This window comes from Scomber scombrus, chromosome 15 (assembly GCF_963691925.1).
Source record: "Scomber scombrus chromosome 15, fScoSco1.1, whole genome shotgun sequence".
In the NCBI taxonomy this organism is placed as follows: Eukaryota; Metazoa; Chordata; class Actinopteri; order Scombriformes; family Scombridae; genus Scomber; species Scomber scombrus.
The window spans coordinates 24210593-24232683 of record NC_084984.1 but is presented as its reverse complement, the minus strand read 5'-3'; the positions used below and the strand labels follow the sequence as shown (position 1 = coordinate 24232683).

The 22091-nt window shown below is 40.5% G+C and overlaps 1 protein-coding gene across 1 annotated transcript in view; it reads left to right on the top strand.

The window, feature by feature from the left end:
- Positions 1 to 21771, top strand: part of LOC133994952 (tripartite motif-containing protein 16-like) — a 31034-nt gene extending 9263 nt beyond the window's left edge. Inside the window, exons 3-5 of the mRNA XM_062434195.1 lie at positions 138 to 251; positions 19887 to 19977; positions 20963 to 21771. Of these exons, the coding sequence (XP_062290179.1) occupies positions 138 to 251; positions 19887 to 19977; positions 20963 to 21643 (886 nt within the window). The 3' untranslated portion in view covers positions 21644 to 21771. The remainder of the gene's footprint in view (positions 1 to 137; positions 252 to 19886; positions 19978 to 20962) is intronic.
- The last annotated feature ends 320 nt before the right edge of the window (positions 21772 to 22091 follow it).

The window sequence follows — 22091 nt, the reverse complement described above, 5'->3', positions numbered from 1 at the left end:
GTTGAGAAACTAAAAGTCATTTGTCGTTGGCGTGCTGTCCACAAAACAACCACCACATCCTGAATGGATGATGTATTTTCCTGTTGCCTGTGTTTTTGTTCTGTGTGGTTCTGTTTCTTTTTCCTCTGCCATGCCAGGTACCGAACCTCCCCTTCCTCTGCTGATCAACGCAGCTGTGCCCTGTTTTCCATCAACCGTCTGCATCAGAGCGCCAAGGAGAGCCTGAGCCAGTGCCACTGGGCCATCCGGCAGTGTTGTGGCTGTTGCATGTGTCTTTGCCCTTATTTTGAAATAGTTCTCTTATTTAACCCTCCTGTTGTCCTCGAGTCAAGGAAGGAAGAAAAGGAGGAAGGAAGGGAGGAAGACGGAAGGAAAGGACGGAGGAAGGGAGGAAGAAGGAAGGAAGGATGGAAGAGAGGAAGAAGGAAGGAAGAATGGAAGGGAGGAAGAAGGAAGGAAGGAAGGAAGGAAGGAAGGAGGGAGGAAGGAGGGAGGGAAGGAAGGAAGGAAGGAAGGAAAGGAGGGTGGAAGGAAGGGAGGAAGGAAGGTAGGAGGGATGGAGGAAGGAAGGAAGGAGGGAGGGAAGGAAGGAAGGAAGTAAGGAAGGAAAGAAGGAGGGAGGGAAGAAGGAAGGAAGGAGGGAAGGAAGGAAGGAAGGAAGGAAAGAGGGAGGGGAGGAAGGAAGGAAGGAGGGAGGGAGGGAGGGAAGAAGGAAGGAAAGGAGGGTGGAAGGAAGGAAGGAAGGAAGGAGGGAGGGAAGGAAGGAAGGAAGGAAGGAAGGAAGGAAGGAATGAGGGAAGGAAGGAGGGAGGGAGGGAGTGAAGGAGGAAGGGAGGAAGGTAGGGAGGAGGAAAGAAACAAAGAAGGGGGAGGGAGGAAAGGAAGGAAGGAAGGAAGGAAGGAAGGAAGGAAGGAAGGAAGGAAGGAAGGAAGGAACGAAGGAACGAAGGAACGAAGGGAGGAGGGAGGGAAAGAAGGACAGAAGGAAGGAACGAAGGGAGGAAAGAAGGAACAGTCAAAACAGTCAATTTGACCCAGGAGGACGACACTAGTGGTTAACAATAGTGTTATTTTCCTGTTAGATAGATAGATAGATAGATAGATAGATAGATAGATAGATAGATAGATAGATAGATAGATAGATAGATAGATAGATAGATAGATAGATAGATAGATAGATAGATAGATAGATAGATAGAAGTAGATAGGAAGTTAGTGTTAAATGCTGAGCATGAAGTGCAGATAGATAGATAGATAGATAGATACTGTAGATAGATAGATAGATAGATAGATAGATAGATAGATAGATAGATAGATAGATAGATAGATAGATAGATAGATAGATAGATAGATAGATAGATAGATAGATAGATAGATAGATAGATAGATAGATAAATAGATAGATAGATAGATAGAAGTAGATAGGAAGTTAGTGTTAAATGCTGAGCATGAAGTGCAGATAGATAGATAGATAGATAGATACTGTAGATAGATAGATAGATAGATAGATAGATAGATAGATAGATAGATAGATAGATAGATAGATAGATAGATAGATAGATAGATAGATAGATAGATAGATAGATAGATAGATAGATAGATAGATTGATTGATTGATTGATTGATTGATTGATTGATTGATTGATTGATTGATTGATAGATTGATTGATAGATAGAAAGAAACATTTTAATTGTAAAAATATTCTTCTGTTTGGCAGTCTTCAGTATGAAAACAGTGCAGCATGGTGGGTTTAATTAGAGCTGCTGATACAGTCAGTTTGGACACAGCCTCCTCCGTCTTGCCTACAGCCCTTTTATAATCCGGCCTCATCAGTTAACCAGACCATTTCCAGACGGCTCTGTAAACACACCTGTGGTTGCTTCTGTTATTGTTTTTACTGTCCAACATATTCACTCATGAGACCCAACCTTCATATACTTTTCATTTAACTTTACGTCCAGCTGGTGTGCAACAAAAAACAAAAAAATCTTGGGTTTCTTTGTTTAGTGTTGCAGAATTTGTGGTCAAACACATTCAGGATGTCTTTAGTTACTCCTAGAAATGGGCTTTACACTGGATTATCAGAATATGATTTCTCAATTCATCAATTCATTGTTTTGCTTACTAAATGTCAGAAAATGGTGATATCTTCATAAGTTTTGTTCTGTCTGAGCATCATGTATGACAATAAAAGCATTAGATCATCACATTTGAGGAGCTGAAACTAACAACAATCGGACATTTTTGCTGTAATATCTACTAGAATCACTTTTTCTTTTTTTTAATAGCTGAGGACTAATTTTCTGTCACTCGGATTGACTGATTGATACATTTTTGCAGCTTTAACTGGCTGTGTCAAAGCTGAAACAAGCAAACTTGGTTACTCTGCTACACTATCTGTGATTTCTAGCTATTAAAACTGTATTTTTTAATAGACATATTCCATTTTAAAACAAGTCAAACAAGTTATTATGTTGTATTACTTGGGGTCACACCTGATGCGATGAGGAGACTTTAACCTTCCTCTCATCAACACATCAAACTAACAGAAATGTCATATTTCCATCATGTTTTCCATCGTTTGAGCTTTAACTGATGCTCTTTTAATGACGTCATCTCATTGTGTTTCTTCATCTTCTGTGATATTGACACAGTATTAAACGTATTAAACAGTATGTGGATTCAAACAAACATTCAGATCATTTTCCTTTGATGATTTCTGACTTTGCAGAGTTATCTCCAGAGCTGATTCACAGAGTTGGAGTCTGGTTGACTTCTGATTGCCTGGTGATAGAAAAGGTCAACAAACCAGAGCTCTCTGCAGGGCCCAGCTCTGTCATTTATTTAGATTGGCACTTAACGGATGTGATTCTGGTCTCTGTTTGGTTGTGCAGACGGACCTGTATCAGCAACTGTAGTGTTTGGAAAGTTGGTAAGATTCTTCTGTACATTAAAGGTCAATTCTATGACATCATGAAGAAAATGTGCATCATTAACGTTGTAATTTCTATCAGTTATCATAACATTAAGCATCAGTGACCTCCTTGGTTTAGTCACATATACAGTAAATCCCAACACAAACCAAACTGTCTTGTTTCTAAAATGTAAGAAATTAGTGAAAAATTACATTTACAATTAAAGTCAAAGGTGACGTATTTAAAGGTTTGTTTGACCAACAGTCAAAAACTCAAAGACATTCAGTTTACTGTCCCATACCATAGACTGTATATAAGAAATGGACGTAACATCCGTGACGTCACCCATTGGTTTGTGGACTGCTGCTCGGAAGCCAATAGTATCGGATCTGAGCAGCGCTATCTTGAAAATTTCAGGTGCATGCCGGGAAAAATAAAAACACGGATTCTACTTATATGGGCATCAGGAGGGGCATGAGGCACCCTCCTGAACCTGTGAACCAATCAACCTGTCAATCACGACGTAGCCACGCCCTAATGCGTATCCTGCTTTATCGTCAAATATAAAATCAGAGAGGCCAAAATTTCACAAATGAACATCATACTGCATTGAAGAAGGCTTTAAACTAGCGATTGAGACCATAAACACATTTTGAAAACGTTTACTGAGGTTAGAAATCAAGTGAGAAGTTGGTGAATTCTCCATTGACTTGTATAGAGACGGAAAGTCCTTTTGACATCAAAACGGTCGCCCCCTGGTGGCCTTTCGATAGAATGCAGTTTTAAGTTACTTCCGCGTTAGCCTCTTTTCAGAGGAGCGGAGCTCCCGCCTGTCCCATACACATAAAAAAGAAAAATGAAGTCATCACATCTGAGAAACTGAAATGAGCAAAGTTTTGGCACTATTGCTTTAATAATTTTTAATTCATATTCTTCCGATCAACCTATCACATAATCGAATAATTGTTGCTATTGAGAACTATCTGTAATCCAGCCGCAGGTTGTATCTGAGATATTTTCTTGATCTTATGTCTCTTCTGTTTGCCCAGAATTATAAACTGTTACCCTGAAGAGAAACTTAAGTCTAAATCAGCTGGCCTTTAAAGAGGAACGAGCAGAGTGGTGTTTTGTGTAGAAATATTTAATTTAATGTTGCCTTAATTTTCTCATTTTCAAACCAGTTTGACCAACCTGTCGGCCTCTTTACAACCATTCAACATCTTTCAATGTGTTTCCATCCACTATTCAGCTGTTTTTAAACACATTTCCAATTTGTGCATTAAAAAAAAACCTGACTACAAATGGCAAAAATCTGCATTCCTCTTGAAATGAGTGTGTAAGGCAATGATTAAGACCGGTCTGGTTGCAACCAGTTTGCATAAGGCTAAGTTGGCGGTGTTTGTAAAGGTTCAACGTGTTTCCATCCACCATTCACCTGTTTTTATGCACATTTTCAATTTGTGCATTAAAAAACCTGAGTGAAAATGCCAAAAATCTGCATTCCTCCTCAAATGAAACAAACCGTCACTATTCTGCAATTAACACCACCTGCTGTTTATCTCCTGTTAGTTACACAACAGCAGTGGATATACACAAGCATTAACACGATATTCTGGAAGTTCAGTTAAAATTTGCACTGCATTTGGATGGAAACCTACACATTAATTAAATTGAGTTGTTTTTATTGATATGGTACAAAATGTAGACCACATTTCTGCATCTTTTGTCCATTTTATTCACTCAGAGCTTTCAGAACTCGCTGGGACTCATCAGATAAACAGAAACAGGTTTCCCGTTAGTGCCAAGCGTCACCAGAGGGCCCAACCAGACAGCAAGGCCTTATTAGCTCCAATAGTTTCTCCTAACAGTTTCTGATCTCCTCTCCTCCGTCATTAACCGTAACTCTTCACTTTCATCTCTCCCTCCTCTGGTCGACTCAGGGATCCTTCCTTCCGCCTGTCTTTAGCATCGCCCACACCTAATAGCCTTCAGCAGACACATGTGCATGAAAGTGTGCATGAGTCAAGCATTCGAGGCTGGATCCTGCAGTAATGACTTCCAGCTCAATCTGTAGGTAACGAGCACTTCCTGGTGTCTCAGCCCGAGGACAAGTCCTAACCAACTTACTGTAGCTCTCTGTAGTCTCTCTGCAGCTCTGTGTCACACTGAAGTGCTACTCAGTTGTAGAATATTTAACGTTGATCGTATACAGTGATGGCTTTTCGTCAGTCAAATGGGTGTTTTAAGTGAGTGTTTGTTCGAGCTTTAATGCCACAAAAGTGCTAAACTAGCTATCTGTATATAAAGTAGTGTAAACTAGCTCCACCTCTAGCAACTACAACAGTAACATGCTGCTCTAACACTGATGCTTCACTATTAATAATCTAATGATGTCATATATAATAATATATCAGTCAGAGGGACCAAACCACTACTTTTACTGTAATACTGCATACTACATCACTCATAACACTGCAGTACTTTTACTGTAATACTGCATACTACACTCATAATACTGCAGTACTTTTACTGTAATACTGCATACTACATCACTCATAATACTGCAGTACTTTTACTGTAATACTGCATACTACACTCATAACACTGCATTACTTTTACTGTAATACTGCATACTACACTCATAATACTGCAGTACTTTTACTGTAATACTGCATACTACACCACTCATAATACTGCAGTACTTTTACTGTAATACTGCATACTACACTCATAATACTGCAGTACTTTTACTGTAATACTGCATACTACATCACTCATAATACTGCAGTACTTTTACTGTAATACTGCATACTACATCACTCATAAAACTGCAGTACTTTTACTGTAATACTGCATACTACATCGCTCATAATACTGAAGTACTTTTACCGTAATACTGCATACTACATCACTCATAATACTGCAGTACTTTTAACGTAATACTGCACACGACATCGCTCATAATACTGCAGAACTTTTACTGTAGTAGGATTTTTCATGAAGGACTTTTACTTGTAATGGAGTATTTTTACTTTGCTGTATTGGTACATTTACTGAAGCAAAAGATCTGAGAACTTCTTCCGTTTTTTGACACACACATTTGTACTGTTGACCAATAAAGAGCCATATTTAGTAATCCAGTATATTCCCAAACATCTTCAGTGCCAGAATTGCTGGAAATTTGCTCACAGTATGTTTGTATGTAGGAGTGATTTTGCCACATGTGGTAAATGTGGTGAGAATGATTGTGAAGGAGACTGTGAGAAAGATCAGACTGTCTTTTCTGGAAAAGAAACCATTCAGCATGGGAGGCTGAATGTCCAAAGTGAATAATGGAGGCTGTTAGATCTAAGAAATGTTATGGTAAGGAGAACAAATCAGACGATGAGTTGTGCTTGTGTAAGGATCAGCCCCCTCACAGAGGTAATTAACTGTAAAATCTGAGACAATTGACATAATTATAAATGAAGTGAGGACAGCTCTGAGTGTTGTGGAAGTTTCTGGAGAAGCCTTTAGAATCTCTTAAAGAGCTGACAAATAGAGGATGTATAGCAGAGTAAGACAAAGACAGGAAAGGGTTATTATCATTTTAATTATCAGATTTTAGTTTAAATCCAGTAGATGGCAGTAATGCAACCGCCCACCACCACCAAAAAACTATAATAATAATAAGAAGAACCAAACGTCACTTCTTGTCTAGTAGTGATGGGCAATCCGGCTCTTTCAAAGATTCGGCTCTTTTGGCTCGGCTCCCTTAGAAGAGCCAGCTCTTACGGCTCCCAAACGGCTCTTCATTTAGTGTTCTATTTTAGCCTGATTTAGCAATTATGAATGGTTTGTGTATTGGTAAGCAAGTTTTCATTCAGTGTTTTCATAAAAGCCTTATTTGTATGCATTTTTTTCATTACAAAAAAAATACAGTTATTTTTGTTTAACATTTTAATCAAACCTTTAAACACCTGAAAAACCTTGAACTGAACACAGAACAACTGAACACATTGACATGCTTGCACTCAAATCCTCCTCTGTCTCTGTCTCTGCTGTGTATATCTGGCCTGTACCACTACACTCACTGTCTTTGGAGCGTTTGCCCCCCTTCCTTCTTTCACATAATGGATCCTAGTCTGTCCTCGCATGTGATTGGCCGAATGGTGTGCCAATCAAAATAAACTCCCGCCCCTGCCTGCATGGATTCTCAGCCAAATGGACTGCTGAGCAGGAGGCTGAAGATTTGGCTCTCTCCGACGGGCATCGGCTCTTCTCGTTCACTACAAAGCATCGGCTCTTAGAGCCGGCTCGTTCGCAAACGACACATCACTATTGTCTAGCCTCTGATCCACTTGCTTTTATAACTAAAAAAAATCTCGTATTCAGCAGTTATGCTGCAATCCATCGCAAGTCCGATTTAAAAGCCCAGCGCTCAAGAAAACATGGATGCCTGCAGAAAACAGATGTTTCTATAGCAAGTCTCTGAACTTCATGGGCATCTATTGAGGGCATTTAGGTTAATACACTTCTTAAAAAGAGATGGCTAGCACTGCAAGTAGGTGGAACAAACCTGTCTGCCCTGGCATGAAATTGAATAATGTTGTGGTATTAATATGATAATAATAATAACTTTATTTGTAAAGCTCCTTTCATCCAAGAAATGCAGCTCAAAGTGCTTTAACCTTCGTGTCGTCCTCCTGGGTCAAATTGACTGTTCATTCTTTCCTCCCTTCCTTCCTTCCATCTGTCCATCCTCCCTCCTCTCTTTCTTTCCTTCCTTCTCTCTTTCGTCCCTCCCTCCTACCTTCCTTCCTTCCTTCTTTCCTCTGTCCTTCCTTCCTTCTTTTCTTTCCGCCCTTCCTTCGTCCTTCCTTCCTTCTTTTCTTTCCGCCCTTCCTTCCTTCCTCCCTCATTCCCATCCTTCCCACCTTCCTTCTTCCTCCCTTCCATCCTTTCTTTCCTCCCTTCCATCCATCCTTCCTTCCTTCCTTCCTCCCTCCTTTCCTTCTTTCCTCCCTCCCTCCTTTCCTTCCTTCTTCCTCCCTTCCTTCCATCCATCCTTCCTCCCTCCCATCCTTCCTTCCTTGACTCAAGGACAACAGAAGGGTTAATCAGGGTCAGATCTAAGATATATAGATTAATATATAGCTATCAATATCTTAAGCCAAATTAAGTCTGAGTCCGAGTACTCATTTTAAACTTCCAAGTTTGAATGCAGTGAACACTCGAGTCCATGTCAAGTCAAAAGTCCTGAAAATTAGGACTGAGTTGGATCCAAGGGCTGGACTCGAGCACTAGACTGCTAGTTTATGTGCTGGAATATGTCTATGTATGGTTTTGAGTGTACGCATTGTTTATCCCTGTAGCCGTCTGCAATGAACTAAACTAATCTGACGTGCTCAGCTCAGTTTGTAGTGTTACGTTCCCAGGGACATGAGTGGATCTTAAAATGTAGAAAGAGCATTTCACAATATGAGAAACCCAATCGATCCAGAACAAAAGTTCTCACCACAACTTGGCTGCAGTTCTACATCTGAGAGTAAATCCTGGTGACATTAATGAGGCTGTTTGGCCAGTATGTTCAGCCACATGGCTTTGTTGGCTTTCAAGTAATGACCACTGAAATCTAGTGTGTGTGTGTGTGTGTGTGTGTGTGTGTGTGTGTGTGTGTGTGTGTGTGTGTGAACAGACTAGGAGGTCCTACAAATTACACAATCTACAATAATAACTCAGTTTGCACACATACAGGAGATTATTTACATGTAATACCACTAATGACCACCAGATTTATGACAGCAAAAAAAACCCAAAACAACAAGTTGAAATAATGCTATATTTCCACTCAAAGCACACATTTATAGTCTCAGTAGAAACTTTAACTTCTTAGGTGGGTGTTTTTACTCCTCTTTAATTCCCTTCATTAATAGCTCTTCATCATCCGTGACAGCAGTAATTCAATTTGAATGTCTAAACTTCTTCAAACTAGATTCACTGATGCTGATCTTTAACACATTTGAGTGTCAAACGGTCTGGTTTGACAAAGTTATGATTTTGAGATTAAAGGGTATGAACATTGACATTTATTGTGCAAATTCTTTCAGTGCAAAGAGTTTAAAACATCAAAAGATGTGGAAGATGCTTGTTTGTTCGACAGGAGGCTCGATACTTGCTGTTCTCACCCTCGACAACCATGTTTCCCACTCGCTCTTTGCCGAATTTTCATTCAAGCTTTTCACTCTACACTTCAGCTGTGATGTTGCTGAAAAAGAAACATTAGCGCTTCTTCTTCCCGCTCTCTCACAGGGGAGGCAGTTAAAACAGTCCATAAATGTGGGCAGTGAAGTTCATTAGGGCTGGCCTAGTTTTAGAAGCAGGGGCCCTGAATGAGGGGCAGAAGACTCTGAGGGAGTCAAGGGTCCAAAACTGGAACATGGCAGGTACAGTATTATGGATATTTAATCTTCTGAACTGTAGTCAGAGAGCTTGGACATTCAGCTAAAGCAGCAACGTCATTAATGGCGCTTTTCCACTACACAGTTCCAGCACGACTCGACTCAACTCAGCTCGACTTTACTCAGGTTTTTTTGCGTTTCCATCAGGGATAGTACCTGGTACCTGGTACTTTTTTAGTATCTGCTCTGCCGAGGTTCCAAGCGAGCCGAGCCGATACTAAATGTGACGTCAACAGACTGCCGGCCACTGATTGGTCAGAGAGTCACTGGAAGAGTCATGAGCCATCCCACACAAGAATCAAACAGCGTTACAGCGATTTGTTTCTCTTCTCTTGCTTTGTGTGTGACAGAAAGCCACATACAGCAGCAAGTACACCATCGCCTCCATGTCCTCCATTGTTTATATGTTTTGTGTCACGTATAAAGTCACTGCAGTTACACGGAGCCGTGCTATGACGACCCCGCCCACGTTGAGGAGGTACTTTTTTGTAATGGAAAAGGTTCCTGGTACCAAACCGAGTCGAGTCGACTAGTGCTAGAACTGTATAGTGGAAAAGCGCCATAAGTCTGTCTGAGGAAAAGCTTCCTGTATCTGTTTGATGTCAGATGAACCAACACAGCAAATGGGCTTCATCAGAAATGCCAGAAATTTTAAATCAGATGTGTCTTTTTCAGCAAAAGATGACGCCATAAACCGAAGGATTATGGTTAAAGATAAATATTATTCTCCAAAACACAAACTAGAGTTCTCAGATCCATATCGCAAATGAATCCTCCTACCTTTCCACCTATTTTGTTTTGCTTATAAAAATCGTGTTTTATCTATCTGATCAACAACAGGATCATTTTAGCTGCATTTACAGCCAAGAAGGTCGTCATTCTAAAAAAAAAAATGGTTTGATGGTGTCACAAACTGTCTCCAGGAAGTCCACACAAGAGTAAAAGGCCATTTATGCTCAACGTACGTACTAAAATGTATACGTCCTTTTCAAACAATGTTGCCGTCACTGATCACATACTTCCATGTGTCCTTTACGTTGGCATGGATGTTAACCAATACATCCACCAGGGGGCAGCACAGAGTCAAACGTTTATGACAACAACAAACTCAAAAACAAACATAGCGACTGTGGAGGAGATATTGGTAATGTACCTCTTGCATAAAAGACAAAAACGATATGTTTAAATTTTCTAACCAACTCGCACAACCTTTCCTCAAAAAGTTCCGCCATTGTTATTTCTTCTTCGTGTCTCACTAGAGCTACGTATCGGGTAGTGACAGCAGCACTGCCCCCCATGGTTTCTGGTGGCACTGCTCCGTTTGGCCCGTATCCGTAAGCTTTATGGAAACGTGCAGAAATACGGACGAAATGAACGCGGAGCACGGACAGAAGGCTCCGTCCGTATCCGTATCCGTATTTAACGTTGAGCATAAATGGCCTACATTCCCACAGCAAAGTTATGGCCATTCCCTAACGTACATAATGTGTTGTTGCCTCCCCTTAACCAGCCCCCCCCCCTATTTTTTTTATCTATGAAAATGCTTGAAAGACAGGTGAAAGTCTTTATTTTATTATTAAACTGAGGGAATATAGACACGCTCCCATCATAACAATAACAAAAGCTTTCATTGTTAAAAAAACGGCTTCTCCCAGTTAGGATTCTTTTAGTGCCAATTGTTCAGGAGGTTTTTGACCAGGAGCCGAATTATCCACAGAGGTTACCTTTTCTCCAAAACAAACACAGGGAATAAAACCAGTAAAAAACATGGAATAAAACAGTTTCATGTTAAAAAACAACATGTTTCTGTGACACAGGACATCCGGATAGCTGCTGCTAACATTATCAAGATCCAGACAATCAGTAGGGAACCAAATTTACCGCAAACAAACAAATTAAAATTAAAATACATTTTGTACAAACAGCATGTAACATTATCAAACTGGAGCTAATCTTAGCAATTTAGTACTGTTGGGAACTTTAATATAGATAATAAACGCATCATATTGTATTTTTAATGTTGATGTTACATGATATGTTTAACTTGGAAAGTCTTTATCTGAAAAGTAACTAAAGCTCCTGAATAAATGTAGTCTATATTTGACAAGTACAATATTTAAAAAATGATGTTTTATATATGATAACACTGTAAAAAAGTAAAAGTTTGATAAATTATCACTTTTTCTTTTAAATAACTTACTGTTTTAGACTATTGTGTAGTTTGGTGTTATGTGGATGCTGCTGTAATAGTTTATATATGATTATGGTGTATAAATGATGAATTAGTATATAGTCCCGTGTGTCATTTTCCAACCCTTTTCAAACCATTAGAGGGATGTTTTATTAATATTGAAGCTAAGCTGGATGGTCATCTGTTTCTTTCACTTCTTCTTGTATTATATTACAAAAGAAGTAAAAGTACAAGAGGATCAAGTTGGGTTTTTGAAGACGAATGTATGAACAGTAATGAATCAGGCGAGCAGAGCAGGATGAGGTTGATTAGGCAATCTAATGTCAGAAAGACAATAGTTGGAGGAGAGACCCCCGCCCAGCTCCTCGCAAATTGGAACCAGGAGACATCAGTGAATGAGTCCTCTGTGCTTTATCATGAGGCGCGCACACACACACACACACACACACACACACACACACACACACATACAGCACTTTTGGGGACGTTACATAGACTGTGATCCTGTTTACACCTGACGTTAACAACAGCTAAATACAAGTGTAAATGATCCTGACACACATTGTGATTTGATCACTCAAACCACTTGCTGAGGTGACCTGATCACATATTTTTTTGTAATGTAAACGCTAATGTGTCCTGATGCAGGAAAACATGTCATCAGTGCAGGACGTGGCAGTTGTTTTGGTCGACAGTTGAGAAAATGAAGATGAGCACAGACATGTGTTGGTACGTGTGTTGGAGTAATTTTAACACTTGGAATAGTTTGTATATGTATATTAGTTCTATATTTATAAAAGAAAAAATCACAACAAAAGTTATCTTAATGCACTTTTCATGTAGAGCAGGGCCCTGTTCTACATGAAAAGCAGGGTTACCAAATAAGCCAGGTTTATTTCATTAGATTCGGTTTCATAAAGCAAGCTCAGTTAACATGGCAACTTATGCTGGAAAACTAACCTGGTCTGGACCAGGCTAATTGTCAGGCTTAGCCTGAAAGAAAAGAGATGATTTGATATATTATATGGCTTCATCACCATGATTTAAAAATAAAATCAAAGTTCACATAAAGTCGACTTAATCATATGAATATATACATACATATATATATGGTCAACTTAATACTCATGTATATATATACATTCATACATAGCCCTATATAGTCGAGTACTAATGCTTAATGTGTGTGTGTGTGTGTGTGTGTGTGTGTGTGTGTGTGTGTGTGTGTGTGTGTGTGTGTGTGTGTGTGTGTGTGTGTGTTCATAAAATTGAACATTAAGGCCTGACAGAATAACAGCCTCATAAATATTGAACAACTGCAAAAATATTTGGACAAGAGATTTAACTGCTGTTTTCCTGGTAGGAAGTGCTGTTTTATGCATGTCTAGGCGTTTCCCTTTTCTCTTAATTGATTAAGGTCCAGTCTATATAACGACCTCAACCCATGCACTGTTTCCCTGTTAGTCATAGCATGTCCCTTGATTGAGGAGCTTGACCATGACAGAGCTGCTATAGTACGCAGGGCACTGCAACAAGAGCGCACCTTCAGAGACAGATCAGATCCATTCAATCAATTAGCAATTTCCTGCCAGCCTTTCTCTCTGATTTTATTTATTGTTTTTTTATGATCATATGTTTAAATTCTTCATATGTCTCCAGCAGAAGTGTGTGCTGAAGACTGCTGCTGCTCTGTGCCTCTTTTGTGATGGATTTTGTCATTGTGAATCCGTTTGATCTGTGTTCGACGTCATGGGCTGCTTGTGAATTTCGTGCACATGCAATTAGTCTGAATACTCGAGCCTGTCTTGAATTAGTTTGATTGCATGAACGTGGATTGGCCTTTATGGAACCGCATTTGTTAGGCTCATTTAAGTCAGGTGTTAGACAATAAGCACCGCTTTTCCGAGCTTGCTTTATGGAACGGACCACAGGTCAAACTGTACTCTTTAATTTCATTTAAAGAGACCCAACATTCCCCCATGAGCAGCACTAAGTGACAGCAGCAAACAAAAACTCCCCTTTAATGGGAATAAAAACCCCAGCAGAACCAGGCTCTCGGTGGCCACCATCTGCTGTGACTGGTTGGGGTTGCTTGAAACATTTTTATTAGCTGTTTATAGGGCTGGGTATCATTTAAAAAATATTGATACCAGTACCAATCCAAGTACCCTTAAAGTGATACCAAATACCAATTGAGTACTTCATTTGATACCCATTCCACATTCTGTGCACTTACTTGTATCCGGGGTAGCCACACTTTAGAGCGTTTAGCGTGGCAGTGGGCCAATCACATGTCGCATTAAATCCAAGAATGCTTGCATTGATTGGCTGTGAACAAGTCCCTACAAGTAGTAATATTTTCTAGCTCTGGGTGCAAAAACGATCGATTGCAGGTATCGTTTGACGGGAAACCTTTCCATACTACCTGATATCAATTTATTTCAGCTGATACCTTAAAAGCATTTAAGTACCAATACCCAGACCTAGTTCTTTAGCACTAACAACAAGTCTGGTGCTTGTCTGACTGACGTAATAACTGTGAGCAGAGACCTTTGACTTTCTAGCAGAAGTGATGTAGGCAGCAACAAAGTGCTCAGCTCGAGATGAATAATGGAGACAGATGTGAACAGCAATTAGCAATATGTCCACTTGTCAGCTCACCTGAGGCAGGTGTAAACAGGGCATTAGATTTGTTCCTATTACCACTACTTGCCTAAATCTTTCCTTTACCAAAACCTTACACTAACCATGTCCTTAACCTAACCATAACCTTAAATTAACCTAACCATAACCTTAACCCCTGACCGAAAAATCAGCGCTTTCCAAATTAGGGACACAGCTTTTGTCCCCAATTGGACAAGTCTTCCCCAATGAAATGGTGTTGAATCTGAAATGAGTCCCCGAAAGTAGGATAGATAGGACAGACACCCCCCACCACACACACACACACACACACACACACACACACACACACACACACACACACACACACACACACACACACACACACACACACACACACACACACTCCTCTCTTGTGGATGAACTTTTGGGTAAATTGTGTAATCAGCCTCAGTGAGCTGGCAGTGTGCAGCTGTCTGGCTCGGCTCCTGATCACCATGGGCTTCAGTTTTCACTTCGCCTCCATGAGAACGCATCAGAAACCAGGCACAGGGGGGTCTTTTGAGGGCAACCTCCAGAAGAAGCCCCCCACCCTCCCTCTCTCCCTCCTGTCTCTTCACCACTACCCCCATTTTTATTTACTTTATACTTCATTATGACTCAGCTGGGGAGACTTTGGTTTAAAAACAACTCTTCTTCACACAAGTTCCAACAAGCAAAACACACATTTGTGTCATTAAGTGGCTGGCAGCTGAATAAAATGACAAGAAACAAACATAAAACAAATGCACACTCTATAGCATCTCATCTGTGATGAGGCAATGAGTAACGAGGCAGATTTAGTTTTTGGAGGCCGATTCAAGCAAGGAGACGTCGGTTTGATACTGCTGAAACATAAACAAGATGGTGGCAGTCGAGTATGTTACAAAATCAGCACCAGTGAGGCAAAATAATCTGTTATTTTCTAAATTGAGACCGTGAATGCCAAACACCAACAGAAAATGACTGGAATATAATGGAAGTCCCTTAGTTTATTAGAGAGGAATACAGACAGGAGTAGAGGGACAAACGTGGATAAATGAGTGGAGAAACATCTCTTTTTTTTTTGTTTATCTCACACGAGCCACGTCTGTTTCTAATATAGCTCATGACACCAGTGAAGTATGACATCATTTATTATCACATATCAGTAGCCTGCGATTATGGACTCGTTTTACATATCATGACATGACAAGTCAACTAGGCACCACATACTCAATATGTGCATTATCGTTCGACATACTTTAGTGTGAATAAACAGCAGTGTGTATCTTTTTGGACGCACTGAGCTGTGATCATAACATCACTTCCTGAGAGCCTCCTTGCAGGTTGGAGTCGCGTAAGCAAGGTTACTCATGCCAGTATATAATATATTATTCCTAGCAAAGTGAAACATTCTAAGCTTTTCACCTCTTCAGTAGGGTATGGGAGACCCTTTGGTGTGAAGGTGATTTTGGTCTCATTTAGGGGGGTAAGTCCAAGCTACCATCTGCACGATTGTGGTGGATTGGCGTGGTTTCCACCGGCCACCTGTCCAACCCAAAGCCCGCTGGCTGCAGCAGGGGCGTTCTTTCTCCCAAGGCACAGGCTGGGCGGGCGTTCCCGGGCTGACTGGTGACTGAAGGCTACCTGATTGATTCCTGAGAGTTGCAAAATTGTCTGAGCTCTAGTTATGATCAAATTGATAATGCTCCGAGGCCTTGGCGGGTGGGTTACTGGGGCGGAACACTTGTCAAATGTTTATGCAAGCAAGACTAATGGAGAATTCATGAGGGACACAAACCTCCCGTGGATCGGAAGACGAAAAAGTATTTGATTTTGACTTTCACTACTAAGAATGACTGCGAAATTGGCGCGCATGTCAAGTGGTTAAGAGCGATTGCCACGTACACAGCGGGCCCCGGTTCGAGTTCAGGCCGGGGGACCTTTGATGCATGTCACATCCCCCTCTCTCCTGTGATTTCCTGTCAATAAAAGTGTCTATGCTGGGGAAAAAATCTTTAAAAAAGAATGACAGTAAAACTGAACAATAAATACCCTCGTGAATTTTAAAGTTTGAGGTTGATATGGAAATTTATGGCGGTACAGCAATGTCGACAATTCATCCTATACTTTCTGCTTCTGACTTTAGTGAAAGAGACATTGCTGTTTAATCCAACCTTTCAGGGAACGTAAATACATGATAGGGTACCATGACCACAAAGCTTAAAGCGTTACTGACGTTAGTGTCCAGTGCTTACATACTAGAATATTTCCACTTCACATACCACTGGTTTCATGCTATGGTTTCAGATATACTACAAACCCTACATACTGTTTTAGCGTATTAAATGGCATGTTGTGTGGAGTTTTGGACGCAGCAATGATCACTGTAAAAACTTTTAAACTATGAGGGCTGCAGATACTGGAAACAGAAAGACACCTTTTAACACAGCGACATGAGATATCCTTCATTTAATCTTAACTCTAAGAAGTAAAATGTTCACCTTTAGCTGACTGTTCAAACTATAATTACTTAGAATCAGAAACTGGTTCATTTGCCACGTGTTGAGGTGCATAACAATCAAAATATGCAAAGAATTAAGGAATCCTAAATAATATAAAAAGGGTAAAAAAAGATGTTAAAATTCATTATAAGTATATTATATTAGTATATTACTGTATAAGTGAACAGAGCTGCTACAAGTTTATTTTATTTTCTTAAATAGAAATACACCATTTGAGGTTGATGTAGTTGTAATGTCTTCATATTTGCTCAATGACAGTATAAGGTTCTTGAATGTTGATCTTTCATTTGCAACATATGATGATAAGTGGTCAACTGGAAACTTGCTGGTTATTGTAAAATTTCCTATAGATTTGCATGGGACCAATATTACAATCATAACTAGCTTTTCATTTCCCTCTATTGCACAAATATGTGGATATATTGTTTTTATTCAAATTATAATTTCAGTTTTTTTGGTTTGGTTAGTTGAATTTAGGGGAGTTCAATAATTGAGCTTTTAGTTTTCTCCCCTAACTACTGAATGTCTCCTTCAGTGCTCCTCACTGAATGTACCCTCAGGTTCAAGTACGCCTGGCTGGGAATCACTGAATACTAAAGTACAAGTTGTGTCTGCTGTGAACTCGACACTGGTCAGTTTTTCAAAGCCCTGAGCAGTTCCAAGAAAGCTTTTGCATCAATAGTGATGTAAGACCTTTTTTAATGCTCAACAGGGGAAGCACAGATACCCACACATACAAAACAAATAGCTTTATCTTCATTGAAAGTCTGGAGTGAGCAGCTGAAAAGGGGTTTCTGCTGTTTATGAGGCTTCCTCTGAGAGTCTGTGAGAGCTGCAGTTTGTGTGTGTGACAGCCTCCTACTCTTTAGGTGCTGACGCATTATGTTTGAGGGTCAGTTTATAATGAAGTCAGGGTGTTGACAGCATTATTGATCGGTCACATAAGGCGATCAATCCTGTCCTGCCCTCCTGCTGCGAAAACGATAAACAGACGCATTATTTCCTCACGTCCACAGGGAGGAAATGCATCTTGCAGCTATGACACATTCCTTTAAAGAGAAAAAGATGTGTTTACTGTTTCCACTGTCATAAGTTTTTAATGTAGAACACAACATTAGAAAAAAAAAACACAGCATGCAGTGTGTTACTGATGGTCAGAGGATCAAGATCAAGACAAAAGCACTGATCGAATATCAAGCATAAACAGACAGTTACAACTCCTCTCTCATGGGAAGTCTACTGCTCTCGTCATTACATTTTTAATCATGCTATACTTCTACAGGTATTGGATTACCATGAAATTCAGACTGCAATGATCCTCTGACTTTCTCTCCAGCACCACCATGAGGACGATTTTCTCATTTTATGGAGTGAAATATCTCCACAACTATGTGATGGATGAAATTTGCTATTCACATTCATGTTACCCAGAGGATGAATTGTAGTTGTAATAGAATGAGCAACTGCAGATGTCTTTGTATTATTATTAGTAGTAGTGCTATTAATATTTGAAGTTCAATCATTGCAAGTTCTTCTGGGTAAGTGTTAGCTAAATGTGTAAATGTATGTCCTCTCTCTTTGAGTCAGAGTTTTGTATTAACCCTCCTGTTGTCCTCGAGTCAAGGAAGGAAGGAAGGGAGGAAGAAGGAAGAAAAGGAGGAAGGAAGGGAGAAAGAAGGAAGGAAAGGAGGAAGGGAGGATGGAAAGAGGGAAGAAGGAAGGACAGGAGGGAGGGAGGAAGGAGGTATGGAGGGAAGGAAGGAAGGAAGGAAGGGAGGAAGGGAGGAAGGGAGGAAGGAAGGAATTAGTGGTGTAATCTTCACTACACCACAGTCCTCCTCTGTAAAAGCCAGAAAACATGCATTACTCCTGCAGCAGCTTCAGATTGACATGAGCCAACACTGCCTCCTAGTGGCCGAATCCTTACATTACAGCTGCATGAAAAATATTAAATGAGTGCCTCGGATCTTTTCAACAACTGTAAACTAGTAGTACTAGTACTAGTAGAAAAATTCACTTTTCAGATTAATTGATTTATACTGATCAAAACTAAGGTCCATCAGCGGATCTGGTTCATTCATGTCCTTTGGGATAATGTTAATGTTTGTTTAAACTGGTCTGAAGCTGAGTGATATTCTGAATTTGAGCTGTTTTACCAAAAATCTTTCAAAAAGTTTATTGTGAGAAAATGATCATTAAACCATTAAATTATCTGATAATACTTCAGTATAATAACTCCCTGGTGTCAGTCAGGTGTTTTTTCTAAATCAATAAATATAAATTGATCCGATTTTATGGAAAAGTTAGAGAAATACGGAGCCATCAGCAACCCCTGGCATAACAGCAAGTATTGTAGATCTAAATTAAAAGCAGTTGTAATATGGTGAGACTTCACTGTAAATGAGGAAACACAGTCTTAATTGACAGTGGTACTCCTCGCCCTGATGATCCCTCCCTGTTCTGTCAAACACATCAAGCTCTCCAGTCTGAGCACTTGGGGTTCATCTCAGATCCCAAAACCAGAAAGCAGAGGTGAGCAGTGTATTCAAATTAGAAATGAGCTCCATTGTTGACAAAAGGTGAAACACACAGTCCCGATTTAAAATGCTCCTCCACCTGTAGTGACTCATTGATAACCCCTCCCTCTTCTTCCTGCTCTCAAACACAACAAGCTCCACTCTGTGCTCATACTCTATTTACTTGTTCCCTCCCCATCAGATCTACAGTTTGAAGATGGGTGTAACCAACATGTAATGCAGTACAAAAGCTATCAGGCTGCATTTATCACAGCATCGCATGTTGTTTAGATCAGAGTTCAAACTTGTTTCACTTCTCAGGAAGTGAAACTCAAACAGTCGTTGCCTCTGAGAGCTGAAATGGCACAGAAAGGAGATCAGCTGGACCGAGAAACAATCAGTTGTTCGATCTGTCTGGATCTACTGAAGGATCCGGTGACTATTCCCTGTGGACACAGCTACTGTATGAGCTGTATTAAGAACTTCTGGGATGGAGAGGATCAGAGGAAGATCTACAGCTGCCCTCAGTGCAGAGAGGTCTTCACACCGAGGCCTGTCCTGAAGAAAAACACCATGTTAGCAGCTTTAGTGGAGCAGCTGAAGAAGACCGGTCTCCAAACTGCTCCTGCTGATCACTGCTATGCTGGACCTGAAGATGTGGCCTGTGGAAGCTGAGAGCCTTCAAGTCCTGTGAGAATCACCTCCAGCCTCATTATGATGCAGCTCCATTAAAGAAACACAAGCTGGTCAAACCCTCGAAGAAGCTACAGGAGAACATCTGCTCTCTTCATGATGAGGTGATGAAGATGTTCTGCCGTACTGATCAGCAGAGTATCTGTTATCTCTGCTCTGTGGATGAACATAAAGGCCACGACACAGTCTCAGCTGCAGCAGAAAGGACTGAGAGGCAGAGAGAGCTCGAGGTGAGTCGATTAAACATCCAGCAGAGAATCCAGGACAGAGAGAAAGATGTGAAGCTGCTTCAACAGGAGGTGGAGGCCGCCAGTCTCTGCTGATAAAGCAGTGGAGGACAGTGAGAAGATCAGCTGATCCGTCTCCTGCAGAAAATAAGCTCTGATGTGAAGCAGCGGATCAGATGTGTCAGAGCTCAGAGATAAACTACAGGACATCCTGAGGGACAAATGGACAAACATCTCACTGACTTTTCCACTACACAGTTCCAGCACGACTCGCCTGGGCTCGCCTCACCTCAGCTTTATTTGTGTTTCCAATAGGGAAAGTACCTGGTACCTGGTACTTTTTTAGTACCTGCTCTGGTGAGGTTCCAAGCGAGCCAAGCCGATACTAAATGTGATGTCAACAGACTGCCGGCCACTGATTGGTCAGAAGAGTTGTCGCTGGAAGAGTCATGAGCCGTCCCGGGCTTTTTAAATACCGGCAACAGCGTTACAGCTATACGGCTCAATTTTCTTGCTTTGTGTGTGACAGAAAGCCTCATACAGCAGCAAGTACACCACTGCCTCAATGTCCTCCATTGTTTATGTGTTTTGTGTCGCGTGTAAAACGAAGTCACTGCAGTTTCGCGGAGCCGTGCTATGACGACCCCACCCACGTTGAGTAGGTACTTTTTTGTAATGGAAAAGGTCTGTTCTGGAACCGTGCCGAGTCGAGGCGAGCCGAGTCAAGGCGAGTCGTGCTGGAACTGTGTAGTGGAAAAGCGCCACTACAGACTCATCCATCATTAAGATCCGTCCTCTGAGATACTTTGAGGATGTGACAGCAGCTGTGTCAGAGCTCAGAGATAAACTACAGGACATTCTGAGGGATGAATGGACAAACATCTCACTGAGAGAGACTGAAGTGGACGTTTTACTGTCAGAACCAGAACCAGAGCCCAAGACCAGAGCTGAGTTCTTAAAATATTCATGTGAAATCACTCTGGATCCAAACACAGTAAACACATGGCTGTTATTATCTGAGGGGAATAAAAAAGTAACATATATGAGCCAACAACAGTCTTATTCTAGTCACCCAGACAGATTAATTTATCGTTATCAGGTCCTGAGTAAAGAGAGTCTGACTGGACGTTGTTACTGGGAGGTGGAGCGGAGAGGAGGAGGAGTTCGTGTAGCAGTTGCGTACAAGAATATCAAAAGAAAAGAATTGTCAAATGAATGTATATTTGGATTTAATGACAAATCTTGGGCTTTATATTGTAGTACTAACAGTTATAATTTCTGGTTTAACAACATTAAAACTCCCGTCTCAGGTCCGGGTTCCTCCAGAGTCGGAGTGTACCTGGATCACAGAGCAGGTATTCTGTCCTTCTACAGCGTCTCTGAAACCATGACTCTCCTCCACAGAGTGCAGACCACATTCACTCAGCCTCTCTATGCTGGACTTTATCTTTACAATGTTGGAGACACAGCTGAGTTGTGTAAACTCAAATAGACAGAAGTTATTTCAGACTTCATGTGTCAGATTCTGTGTTGTAATTCTTCATGTTTTTGTCTCCATGTTTCTGAGAGATAGTTGCTGTTTCTGAACTGCACAGAGACCTTCTGTCAAGCTAATAGTGATTGTCAACACTTTAAAAAAATTACTTTATATATGTGTTGTTGATATGTTCAGTTTCTTTAAATGTGACATTTTCCTGTGTGTTTTTATCCATCCTTTGCTTTGGATACATTATGTATTCTATTATATGTATATATATATATATTTATACAAGAGCTTTTAGACACTTGATTCAATAAAAAATAAAATCTAGTACTTTAGCTATATCAAAAATATATCTATACATAGCCTTGCATTTTACATTGTATTGTTAAAAACTTCCTTAAAAATAGAATTTAAAAATGTATAAAAAAATCCACGTAGATCAAATTTTGTGGGTGGA